Source organism: Leucopleurus acutus (genome assembly GCF_964270905.1).
Source record: "Leucopleurus acutus genome assembly, chromosome: 13".
Lineage (NCBI taxonomy): Eukaryota > Metazoa > Chordata > Mammalia > Artiodactyla > Delphinidae > Leucopleurus > Leucopleurus acutus.
This window is the reverse complement of record NC_139155.1, coordinates 27,486,500-27,499,281: the sequence shown is the minus strand read 5'-3', so window position 1 is coordinate 27,499,281 and position 12,782 is coordinate 27,486,500. Positions and strand designations below refer to the sequence as shown.

Genomic DNA, 12,782 nt, shown 5'->3' with positions numbered 1-12,782 from the left:
TCTAACATACAGTCCCTATTCAAATTTCATCAGCCGTACCAGTTACACCCTCTATAGCAATTTTCTTCCAATTCCAGCCATCATAGTGGCTATAATTTTTAAATGAAAGTACTGAAACACAGAAATAAATCCTGATTCTCAGGTCATGGGAAGGCAGTGTTGAAGGAAAAAGCAGGGGATATCTGAAATAAATCAAGCAATGAGCCCAGAAGTATTTTTAATGGATTTGGTTTATTTCTGGTTTTCCTCTGTGTTGATAAGGGAATCTGGCTTTGGGATGGGGGCAGAAATGTGAAAGGTGAGATGAGAGACAGTCTAGCCAGAGGATGCAGTAAAATCTCAAAGGACAAGAATGACAGATGTATTTTTCCATGCTTCTCCTACTATACCTAGAAGAGGGAGAGGTATGCATTTCTCTCAATGCTCAAAAGCCTTTGTGGCGTCACTGCCTCAGGATGCAGGTCGGGCTTCTCAGCCTGTCCTTCAAGGCTCTCATGCCCTCACCCCTTAAATTGGTCCCGTCAAGCTTCCCAGAGGCAGCGCCCACCATGGCTTGGCATTAACCACAGCATAGCGAGAAGACCCACTGTCCTCCAACTGGCCTTCCACACTTCCACTCCCACGTCTTTGTCATGCGGTCACATCTTCAGAGAACACCTCTCTCACTGTCATCTTTAGACATGGACACCATAGTCACCCACCACGGCTCAGTTCACATCCCTCCTTCTCACTAAGTTTCCCCCAAAGCACCATCTTACGGTCAGCACTTCCTCCTTGAACCCCTGCCCCACTCACTCAGCACCTGAGCATCTGCTACCTATACTATCTCCAGTTAGTTGCTGTGGGCTTCCTGGCACTGATCCCCACCTGTGCCTTTCTTAGGTTCCCACCACAAAGCGCCGGTGCTTACAGAAGAGGCACTTCCATTCTACCTGGCTGGATTGAACAGAGCACACTGCTGGACACAGCAGTGCTGTGCTGGGTGGAGCTGCCTCAGGAATCACCAGAGGGCTCTCTCCATCTGGGTCCCACCCACCACCTGGGGTCAGAGAGCCCAAGCCCTACCTGTCCCTGCTCAAACTTGTTGGACTTGTCCGACTTCTTTAGGGGCCGCTCTCCCGTGTCCCCATATTCCTCCCCGTAGATGGTCAGGAAGACATTGGCATCGGTGCCAGCCTTGGGCACACTCCCCGTGATCACCTGGACCTCGTAGGTGTTGGCTGGGGACACAAAACACACAGTGTTGAGGACACCTGGGCCTCGGGGTGGACCTGAGGCTCAACCCCTCTGATCTAGCCAGATGGTGGGAGTAGGAAGGACCTCCGGGTACACCCGCATCTACATTAACCTAGAATTGAACCCATCCCTCCTCCCTACCCAAGACTTCTCTTTGCCATGAAGCCCAAGAGGCTGAGAGTCCTGGCAAAACTCACAGTCAGCAACCCTCCTACCGATGTCCCCCACGTGGAGTTACAGCGAGTTATACCAGGGCTCCTTCCAAGAGTCTCAGGACAAGGGCAATGCCAACCCCAGCAAAGAACTGTCCGTGGAGGCATTTCAGCAGAGGGCAGGTGAGGAGAGCCATGGGCCCCCCACGTGAGAGGAGAGCTGGGCACCCTCCCCCTCCCTGCCACCCCCCAGGGGACCGTCTGACACCTCCTCAGGCTTACGCTCAGGACCCTCTCGGCCTGCGGGCACCAGCTCCACGACAAGTTCATTGTCCTCCTTGCCCCGGGCCAGCCAGCGGTGGGCGTCAAACTTGTACTCCTCGATCACCTCCTGCATCCCGGGTCCGAATTCCTCCTCCTCCTCCTCCTCCTCGGTTTCCTCGTCCTCCTCCTCCGACGAGGACTCCTCCGACGAGGACTCTTCCTCCTCGTCCCCCTCGTCCTCCTCGTCGCTGCCCTTCTTCTTCTTCTTCTTCCTCTGCAGCTTGGCCTTCAGACGCTCCTTTTTGAGCAGCTGCCGCAACTTGTCCTTCTCCTTCTTCCTCCGCGCCTCCTCCTCGGGCGTGAGGTCCTCCTCCCGCACTGCCGTGTGCCGCAGCCACACGGTGTCCACGAACCAGCTGGGGCTGAGGCCCTCGCCCGTGTGGCCGAGCCGGATCTTGAAGACCTGGCCCACGTCCGCCGCCTCCAGCTGCTCAAAGCGCGGGGCAGTGGCTGGGGGTCGGGGGTGGCATCCGCCCCGCCCCCTGAGGAGCCTGGCGCGTCTTGCGCCAGGAGCGTGGGATGAAGAGGCTGGGACCTCTGAGCTCAAAGTTGCCACCGCTACTCCTCTCGTGCACGCAAGCCTGGTTTCCCTTCCCGCCTCCCCCTCCCCGCAAGCGGGTGTTCTTCTAAACCCCTGTACAGAGGGCAAAGATGGTCTCCCTCCCTCTCTTTCTCTTTCCCCCTTTACACACACACACAGACACACACACACACACACCCCCCACACACACACCCCACACACATCACACTCATTCCTTTTTTTTTTTTATTGCGGTACGCGGGCCTCTCACTGTTGTGGCCTCTCCCATTGCGGAGCACAGGCTCCGGATGCGCAGGCTCAGCAGCCATGGCTCACGGGCCCAGCCGCTCCGCGGCATGTGGGATCTTCCCGGACCGGGGCACGAACCCGTGTCCCCTGCATCGGCTGCACCACCAGGGAAGCCCTCATTCCTATTTTTTTTTTTAATTCCATATCTTCATCTTTATTCCCTCACGCAGAATGCCTTCATTCCTTCCTCTACCTCTAAAACCTATTCATTCTCATTCCTGAGCTTTATTATTAATTTATTTTTTTTAGTTTGTGCTTTTCTGTGCTCTCCTTCCGAACATTTTTTTTCAGCATTAATTATATATAAATTTTGCAAGAAGCAAAAAATAAGTGTTATTTTTCAAAAAATAGAAGTCTCCCCCAGGCCCCTCCCGCACACCAGCGTCTCCTCTCCCTGGGAGCTCAGAGGGGAGAGGGCCCAGAGCTTGGCCCGGCCTGGATGCCCTCTTTGCCCATGAGCTCTGGTGTCTGCACATCAAGTGGGAATTCCTGAGAGCAGGGACTGTTCGTTCTTGCTTTTCTCTCCCACTGGGCCTAGCACGTGTCTGGCTCAAAGGGCAGTGTCCGTGGATTTAGCTTTGCTTCAGAGGATCAGGTCCTTGACCTTCGATCTGCCACTCTGTTCTGAGCCTCATACTGTGGGGTGGTCTGGCCCCCGCAGAGCTCAGGGGACAGCTCACATGGAGTTCCTGCCGGTCGGGCCACTCTTAGGGCTCCCTGTGCTGATGGGCCCTTGCCTGGGTGTTTGACAATCCTTAAAGCCCAGTCCCACCAGTTCTCTGCTTGTGTGCTGGGGAAACTGTGGCCCAGGGCTGTCCTATGAGTTGTTCAGTGTCCCATAAGTGGAGCCCAGGCCTAGATGAGAACTCGGGCCTTCTGACTCCCGGTTCATGAAGCCACAATGCAGCCAAAACCATCTTTGTGAGGAAATTATTAGCCAGAATGGAGCCCAGGGCCCCCAGGAAGAGGAACGTATTCTTCTCAGCTACATAGGGGATGGGCTCTCGATACAGTAAGTCCCTTCTTCAGCACATTCCATCTCCTCTCTAGTGCTTTCCAGGTCACAGCATCCTTGCAAGCCAGCTCACTTGCTGTCCTCTCTCCCCCCATCTGTCTGCCCAGCTGTTAATGCAGCCACCACCATGTGCACCCATGCAGTCTGTTCACATCCAGAAGATGCCCTGCTCTTACATCTGCATGACTTGATTTCCCAAGTCCTTTCCCTGACTTTGACTATTTTGATCTTTCCAGGGGCTGTGAAGCAGGCCAGGCAGGTATTATGAAGCTAGGTTTGAGCTGATAAAGAAGCTGAGGCTCAGAGAGGTGAACCGCTTGGGCCTCTGCATCCTCAGCAGTGTAATGAGGGGTTGGACTCCAGGAGGCCCCCTTCAGTGCTAACATTCCAGACACCTGTGACACTGGCCCAGCTCAGCCAGGACCCTCTCTGCTGGGCACTGGGTTAGGACTCTTTGCTGAGGGCCAAGCTGCCTGGGGCACACAGACACTCATAGACCAGCCAGCATGAATACGCTTCATTCACACACAGGTCTGCAGACACACACATGCACACACGCACTCATGTCCCACATAAGACATTCATGTGCCTCCCCAGGGGGCACCACCCTTGCATCCTCCTTCCTCTCCTGTCAACAACATGCTCGCACTCTCATCTCTTTTTCTCCTCTACTCGAAGGGAAGTGAGGAGGTCTGGGGCCCTCAGAACACAGCCGGGAGACCCCAAGCCTCCCAGTATCCTGTTTGGGAGGCACGGCCCCGCCGTCAGGCTGAGTGAGTGGTAGAATCAGAGGCCAAGGCTGGGAATGAATGTGGTAACCAAGGGTCTCGTGCCGTATTTTGCTAAATTAGAATCACCTGCTCCAGCAGTTCTCAGAATTGGCAGCATATTAGTATCTCTGGTAAAGCATTCAGAAACGTTCCCAGAAAACACGTCCCACCGTAAAGGTTCTGATTTAACTGATGCAGGTGTAGACCAGGCAGCCCTTTTTTCCTAAAGCTCCCCAGGTGATTCTAATAAGAAGCCAGGGCTGAGAACCAATACCTCCACTTTCAGACACCTGCTGGGCCCTCAGTTGACAACCCCACTGCTTTGCCCACACACACCTGGAATGTGTCCTTGGACGCCCGCTCAAACACTTTTGAGCGGCTGGAGAGGAAGAGCACTTCTGTCTTGCCTTCCTCGCCGTAGATCTGCATGTAGACTCGGGCAGTGGTGCTTGCGCCGCCCACATCCCCTGTCCAAATCTCCACCTCGTAGTGGATCACTGGGTGGGCACATGGGGGAGAAATGGGACATTTAGTAATAACGGTAGTAGTAATCATTACAAAGCAAACACTTCGCAAGCCTGTACCCTGCGTCTGGTGCTTCTTAGGCATTCTCTTATCCAACCCTCCCATCAATATCATAAACCCCATTATTTCCATTTTGAAGATTGCCAAACTGAGGCTTAGAAGAATTGAGTAGGTGGTGGAAATGGCAAAGCCAAGCCATCAGACTGCAAAGCTCAGTTATCCTGTGTGTCACACATGTCCTCTGGAGCCAGGGACCAAGAGTAGTCAGTACACCAGCTGGCACCCTCTGCTGTGTGCCTACCCCTGGGCAGACACCACAGTGCAGAGAGAAGTACAAGGCTGTGTGTTTGTTTCTTTTCCTTATTTTTAGTAAATATTTAGTAAATGAAATGATAATTTTCATTTAAATATATGCACCTTTCAGATGATATCAACAGATACAGCTACACAGAGAATTGTCTGTATTTTGAAGTAGTAATACTTGATCAAGCTGTTAGAGGGTGGAAATGTGTTACAGGTATTTACCCCTAAAGGGCACTTCCCATAGGAGAGCAAAATGTCTCCCAGAACTATGGGACCATATTTATTCAAAGTGACTATTACAAGACTTGCCCTCTCAGCAATGCTATAAGACAAAATCATAATTTTTTTCAAGTTAAGACTGTTATTTTCAACAAGATGAGGGATCTCCCACTACCGTAGCAATGTGGGAAATTGGGGGCTGAAAACAAGAGGACTAGCTGAGAGCCTGAAGAAGTTGAACTAGAGATATTGGCCTCAGCTGGGAGTGAGGGTGGGCTAGCAGATGGACCACAGGGGGACTCAGGAAAAGCCGGCATTGTGAATGGAGAGAACCCTGAACCCAGTTCCCTCTCTCGGTTCTTAGAAAAATAGCAGCCAGGATTATACAAAATGAGGACAGAGAAAAATGAGCATTCAGGGAACGAGAGCCAGCTCTTGGGAATGAATGTGGTATTAGCTGAAAGAAGATATTCCAAAGCAACGGTAAAATCAAGGAGAGTTCTGAAGAGCAGAAAGGAAATTTCCCAAGAACAAATGATAGAAAGGTAAGAAAATCAGAGGAAGTCCAGCATCTCACTACAAGTTCAGTTCTAAAGGAAACAGAGGAAATAGAGAGGTGGAAATTGTCAAAGAAATAAATACAAAAAAGGGTCCCCAAACTAAAAAATGCTTCTAGACTGAAGGAGCCCGTGAGTTCCCAGAAGATTGGATGAAACTAAAATCACAAAAGGCAGCGAGGACATCATGAAATTTCAGAATGCTAAGGATAGAAATAGGATCCTATAGGCTTTTAGAGAGAAAAAACCCAAAGTGTTGGGTAACAGAATGGCATCAGACTTCCCAGATGCAACCCTGGGAGCTAGAAGATGGTAGAATAATTCCTTCTAAACTCTGAGCTCGAACTCAGAATTCTCTAACAAGCCAAATTATGGATCAATGGTGACAGTAGACCAAAGACATTTGCAGACATTCAAATTTTCCATTGCAGTGGAGAATGTGTTCCCTCTAAAATGAGGGAATAAACCAAAGCAGAGGAAGGCATGAAATCCAGGAAACAGGAGATTTGACCCAGATGAGAGGAGAATGGAATGTCCAAAAGATAGTAGAAAGGAAGTCTCAAAAGGACAGCTTCATGGCAGCCTAGAGAACAGGACAGAGTCTCCCTTGAGACAGGGAGTGGGGGAGAAGAGTACAGAGAGGAAACCAACAGAATTCCTGTTGGGTTTGAACATATGAAAAGAATTTTAGTTCTATTGGGAAGATGGAGATAAGATGGTGTAATGGCAGAATTGTGTACCCCCAAAATGCATATGCTGATACTCTAACCCGTAGTATCTCAGAATGTGACTGTATTTGGAGACAGGGCCTTCATAGAGGTGATTAAGTTAAAATGAGGCCATTAAGGTGGGTCCCAATCCAATGACTGGTGTCCTTGTAAGAAGAGATTGGGACACAGACATGCACATGCACACAGGAAGACCCTGTGAGAGACAGTGAGAAGGTGGCCATCTGCAAGCCCAGGACAGAGGAAACCCAACCTGCTGACACCTTGATCTTGGACTTCCAGCCTCCAGAACCGGGAGAAAACACATTTTTGTTGCTTAAGCCACCTAGTCTGTGATATTTTTTATGGTAGCCCTAGCACACTAATGCAGATAGGTGGGTATACAGATGGGTATATAGAAATATAGATGGGTATATCGAAAACTCTGCTAATGAATAAATGAGGCTATTATTAACTCCAGAAAAAACAAAAAGTTGTCTAAAAATTAAATTTAATTGTTATAAGTAGGTGTCAGTAGTGAAGAATATTTACATGGTTATAATATGTACAAATCAAATATTGATTATTGAAGGCTGGAAGGAGGGGATTGTGTGTGTGCATGCATGTGCACATTCAATAAAAATACATATTCAATAAATATACGTTGAATGGTCTGTTTTGCTCATGGCTGCCTCTGCAAAGCCTAGGGCAGCGCTGGCACAGAAAAACATTCAATGTATATTTATTGAATAAATAAATGAATAAACAGCTTATCTCCTCCCCAATCTTCCCGGGGGGAAGACTATTTCTCAAACTCCTCTTGAACACAGAGCTGACAAGCTATATTCCTTTTTTTGGCCGCGCCACGCAGCATGTGGGATCTTAGTTCCCTGACCGGGGATGGAACCCATGTCCCTTGCAGTGGAAGCATGGAGTCCTAACCACTGGACCTCCAGGGAATTCGCAGAAAGTATATTTCTTAATAAAGTCATTTGCTGCCTTTATCCCCCCAAAAAATGTTTTATCCATTGAGTCCTCAGTCTCCTCATCTGTAAAAGGAGCCCCGTTTCCCTCCCAGAACCCTGGTACCAGGGACAACTGGAAGCTTCCCCCCTTTGAGACAAGACCCAAGTCGCCCACAGTCCCTCCTCCTTCCCTGCTGCCCCACCCTACGGGGAACATTGTTGACAGTCCCGCCATGGCCACCTCCGTACGTTTCTGGATGTCCACGACATCGCTGGGGTACAGCTCCACCTCCAGGCGCCCATCGGCCTTGTTCTTGTCCAGCCAGCGGTTGGCAGGGAAGATGTACTGCTTGCCTTGTCGGGGCACATGGATCTGGATGCTGCCCAGGAACCAGCTGGCGTTCATGCCCGTGTTGTCGTGCCCGACCACCAGCCGGTTGATCTGGAAGGAAACCCAGGGTGCAAGTGAGCAAGGAGCCACTGTGTAGAAACCTTCATCCCTCCATCCCTACCCACCCCCAAACACCGGCACAAATGGCCCTCCTCAACCCGGTCTCCAGTTCCTTGGGAGGCGCAGGCTTAGCAGGAGGAGGCTGGGTCCCAGGCTTGCCTGCCGCCAGCCAGCCAGGGCACCAGGGCACCACCTCTGCCGCCTGGAGCCTCTGTCCTCAAGTCTTTAGTCCAGCTCACCTCCTGGGTACATTGTGAGAAACAAGGGTGGGAACAGGTGTGGCAGGAGCTTTGAAAGCTCCAGTATGTACTGAAAGTTAGGTGGCGGACTTCCTAAGAATGCGGTGAATGCACGAGAAAGCAAACGTTCAGAATATTAACCAACAGCTTCTGACAGCCACGCTGGTGATTTGGCTTTGTTTTGTTTTAAACCATCCACTACTGTACGTATTTTTACATGTCTTCTTCGACACACCCATCCTACAGGTGATAGAATATGCAGACAACCTCTTAGGGCTCTGTCATTCTGTGTCCAATTCCTCCTCTCACTCTCAGCACTGAAGTGCACTTTTTCCCTATAATACTCCATAGTTCAGTTGCTTCACTATTTTATATTTTATGTTAATCTTTGCCCACAAGTAACATAGATGAGTGCATAAATGATCATGTTACCATCCTTAAATGTACCTAGCTCTTCAACATTCAAATGACTTTTATGTTTTTTTTGAAATGCTGTATGCAGGGCAATTCTAACATCAGATGGAATTATCAAATGGCCTTTGAGATCTCTTCCAGCACCCCCTAGATCCTCTTCGTGGTGGTTTGGAGGAGTGACGCTTGCCGTGAGTCTGGTGCCCAAAGGCTAGGTTTAGAAAATTGTCCCTGTAAGCCTTACTCTCACTCTTTTGCATACTAAGTGCACCTTTGCAGCTGGTAACGGAAGCACTATTGCAGCTGAGTGCATGTAGCCCGATCCCCTGGAATTGTGGGAAGGAGACCAACTATATCTACAGACACAGCCTGAGAGCCTTTGGGGTGTGTGCCAAGGGGCACGGGAGAGCTTCGTTGTCTTTCTGTGGTGCTGGGACTGTGACAGAGCAAAGACTGGGACAGGTATTTTCTACCTGATGTGACAGAAAGCACCTTAATGGCAGGGACTGCCTGTCAGTTCCACAACGGCCAGCACTGGTTCAGTCAATAACGTGAGCACTGGTTCAGTCAATAACAGCTAGTGTTTATTGAACACACTACTGCATGTGGGTGTTGCTAACATAGTTAATGCTACAACAATCTCATTGGGATCCCTTTTGATAGTAATGAGGAAACTGAGGCAAACAGAGATGAAGTAACTTGCACACGGCAGGTACGTGGAAACACTGGGCTTCAGACCCAGGCAGTCGGCAGCCCGAAACCACGCTCCCACCCTCTTGGCCACACTGTTTGTTGAGGGGGTTTCAGAAACACGAGAAGGGCCCTAACGCCCTCCCCCATCGCTCAGATGTCTCATTTATCTGTTGGCTGTTGCCAGAAATCCTTAGTAATGCAAACAGCATTTCAGTCTACAATTATTAATTCAGCTTAAAATGTAAATACATTTTGATCAAGGAAAATCTTGATTTAAGCTCATTACCTTCAAGATATAAATGACTGACATGAGATCATTCCCCAGAGCACCTGAAATAAGGTGAGGCTCACCAAGAGGGGAAGGGGTTAGCAAAGGGGAGGTTGTAACCCTCTCAGTTTCCACAAGCCACCTCCTGAGACGGGCAGGTGAAAACATGAAGCCCAGCTCAGACATTTCTAGAAAAGTCTCCAACACTTGAGTGCAGGCAGTCAGATCCACACTTCTCCAGGTGAAGTGCTCAGACCCCTCGCAGCAGGGCCACCTGGAGACATGATGGAGGGAGACCCTTGGGGGCCCCATCCTCTAAGGCAGAGTCTCTCAGGTGTGGCCTGGGAGTAAACACTGAAACACGCTTCCTGAGCGTCACTCTGATACACACTCTAGTTTGGAATTGGGAAGTATTTTCAGTCCCTCTTCACAGCTTTTCCTCCTCTCTTCCTTCCCTGTACACCACAGTCCCCTTCTCCAGTGTTTGGGACCCAGGTCCATCAGTCCTGGCTATGGAGGTAAAGGAAATGTTGGGATTACAGCCACTAAGAATACATCTTCAAGCCCCAAAGAGATTCTGGAAGCTTGACCACTGTTCACATGTCTTCTGCTGCTCCAGGTCATAACTGGAAAACAACGTACTTCACTACCCATGCCCTTGGTCATTTTTTTCCTTCAAAATGGGTTCATCTGTGTGTCTGCAAGTGTGTGTGTGTGTGTGTGTGTGTGTGTGTGTGTGTGTGTGTGTGTGAATCCATGTGCAGATACACGCAGGTGAACGGGTAAGATGCCATCACATGGTCTCAGGAAGAAGACTTACGGGTCCAATGTTCAGGGTCTCCAGGGTGAACTCATCCACCCGGCCACGTTCAAAGTAGTCTTTCAGGTTGTTGTCAGAGACAAGAAGATCTTGCTTGATGGTGTCAGATTTGTCCCCATAGAGCTTGATGTAGACTGTAGAATCTGTGCTGGCCCCAGGGAGGTCCCCTGTCTTCAGGCTGATGTGATAGCGGAAGTCTGAACAGCCCAAGGCAGGAGGAAGGAAGGGAGGGTTTAGTGCAGGGTGAGCGGGAGGGAGCGTGGGGCAGGAGGCTGTTCCACCAGGTCTGGGGCGCTCAGCTGGGGGTTGGGAGCCCGGGGTCTTGCTCTCTTTATGTAACCCTGAGACTGGGGGGTGGCTCCCGCCAGCCCCCCTCATCTCAAAATCAGAATTCTAATACCTGCTTGGCCTGCCCCATGGGGTGTGAATGCACTGGGAACAGGAAGACTTGCAAAGAATACTAAAATGTAAGAGACAAGCATTTAAAGCCAACACCTCATGCAATTTCTTGTCTGACGGATGAAGAAACTGAGGCAAAGGGAGCATCTACCTCCCTGCAGACAGTGTGTAGCACGTTTACACGGTGTTAGTGCTGAGTGTTCTGACCTCGGTTTTACAGGTGAGGAATTTGAGCTTCAGAAGATAATGTATTTGGCTCAAGATGGCAACAGTTAAGAAGGAGACAGCCTAGCATTAAACACTAGGCATTCAACGTTAAGCATATTTGAGAGTTGTGTTTTACACAGTCATTTAAGAAAGTAACCTTGTATTCATTTTTTAAAAATTGAGAAAATTGAGAAATGGAAGCTGAGTTTTAGCAAATAAATTTTCTGGCATGATATTGAAATAATCACAACTACTTTCTTTGAGTTATTATGTATTGATGTTTATATATTAAAATAAAATAGTTGGAGATATTAAAAAAAAGAAGAAGAAGGAGTCAGTTATGAGGGAAACCCTAACATGGACCCCGTTCAGCCCCGTTCTCAACTGAAATGCCATGCTGATGCTACTCCATCTTATGACCTAGAAAGGTCTTCATCGTCTGTCCACAAGGGAGGATACAAAGGCCTGGTAAAAGGCAAGTCCTGGGATAACCTGAGCCACGACCCCAAGTCCTATAGGTTTGTTGCAGGGTATGGGTCTTGGGAATGAGGAGGGAAGCACTGAGAAGGCAAGTGATGCTAGTTCCAAGGCCCGCTGTGCATGGCTGTCTCGGGGCCTTCCAGCACTGGCAAAAAAGACTCAGAGAAAGGCAGCTGAGCACAGCTGCTGCGGGAACAGCCCTACAGACCCGCCAGGCCCTGGTAGAGGCCAGACCTGTGGGTATGGCCCAGACCCGCTCCTCCAGGGACACCTGAGGGCACCGAGGAAGTGGCTTTTGTCCTTCTTGCTGTAAAGATATAGCAGGAACTGAGAAAAAAAGACCTCGTCTTTACACCATTTTCCATCTAAATCCTTTCAAAAGCTCTGACTTGGGAGTGGAGAACCTGAAGGGTCCTTTCCATGTGGTAAAGCAGGGCTTGCTGGAGTGGAAAGGGCAAGGCAGGGAGAAACAGACTCCTGGGCACTGGTACCAGCTCCACTGCTGGGTGCAGACCTGGCTGTACTAGGGGATCCCCTTGCCACAGGCATGGGTCGTGTGTCTAATGGGGGCATTAGTTCATCTCTTAAGGATCATCCCAGCTCTTAAATTCTGTAATTCTGCATTCAGAGAATGTAGAATTCCAACTCTTCAATTTTCTATCTGACCTTACAAAGATATTTAGCTCCACCAGATGTGTCCCCATCTGACAAATGGGCATAACAACATCAGCTCTGCCTACCTTCTGGGGTTATCGCAGGGCTCACATGAGATAATCAATGATAAATATGAGGTCTTGTAAAAGAAATGAGGTGTTGGTATTACTGAGGATTCTGGGTATGTTTCTTTTAAACTTTGTCTAATGCTCATGATCAAACCAAGGCACTTGAAGAAATAACACCATTAAAGAAAGCTGTAAGGCCTCCAGGATAATTCTTGGCATTGAAAACAATGTTTTCATTGTACAGTCCCTTCCAAACGTGTTTATCCTCTCCAGGCCCTGAATGATAGGTACCCCCAGCAATGGGCAACATTAGCCTGTTACTGCTCTTGTTACTGTCATTGACAGAGGTCCACATGCGTCAGGGTCCCACACTGAGGGCCATAACGCAGCTGTGTGCACAGCGCAGACAGACAGATTTCCAGATCCTCCCTCAGAGCCTCTTCCTCTCCACCCTGCCCAGTGCTGCCTCTGTGGAGTGAAGGGCATGTGC

General features: G+C 49.5%; 1 protein-coding gene across 3 annotated transcripts in view; it reads right to left on the bottom strand.

Annotated features, from left to right (window-relative positions):
* Positions 1-12,782, bottom strand: part of LOXHD1 (lipoxygenase homology PLAT domains 1) — a gene marked incomplete at both ends in the record, with an annotated part of 200,986 nt that overhangs the window by 95,957 nt on the left and 92,247 nt on the right. For 2 of the 3 annotated variants that reach the window (XM_082852690.1, XM_082852691.1), the window contains 5 exons: positions 1,066-1,220; positions 1,671-2,139; positions 4,663-4,823; positions 7,852-8,044; positions 10,485-10,681. In XM_082852690.1, coding sequence (XP_082708816.1) covers positions 1,066-1,220; positions 1,671-2,139; positions 4,663-4,823; positions 7,852-8,044; positions 10,485-10,681 — 1,175 coding nt within the window. The remainder of the gene's footprint in view (positions 1-1,065; positions 1,221-1,670; positions 2,140-4,662; positions 4,824-7,851; positions 8,045-10,484; positions 10,682-12,782) is intronic. The other variant, XM_082852692.1, reaches the window with a different exon arrangement.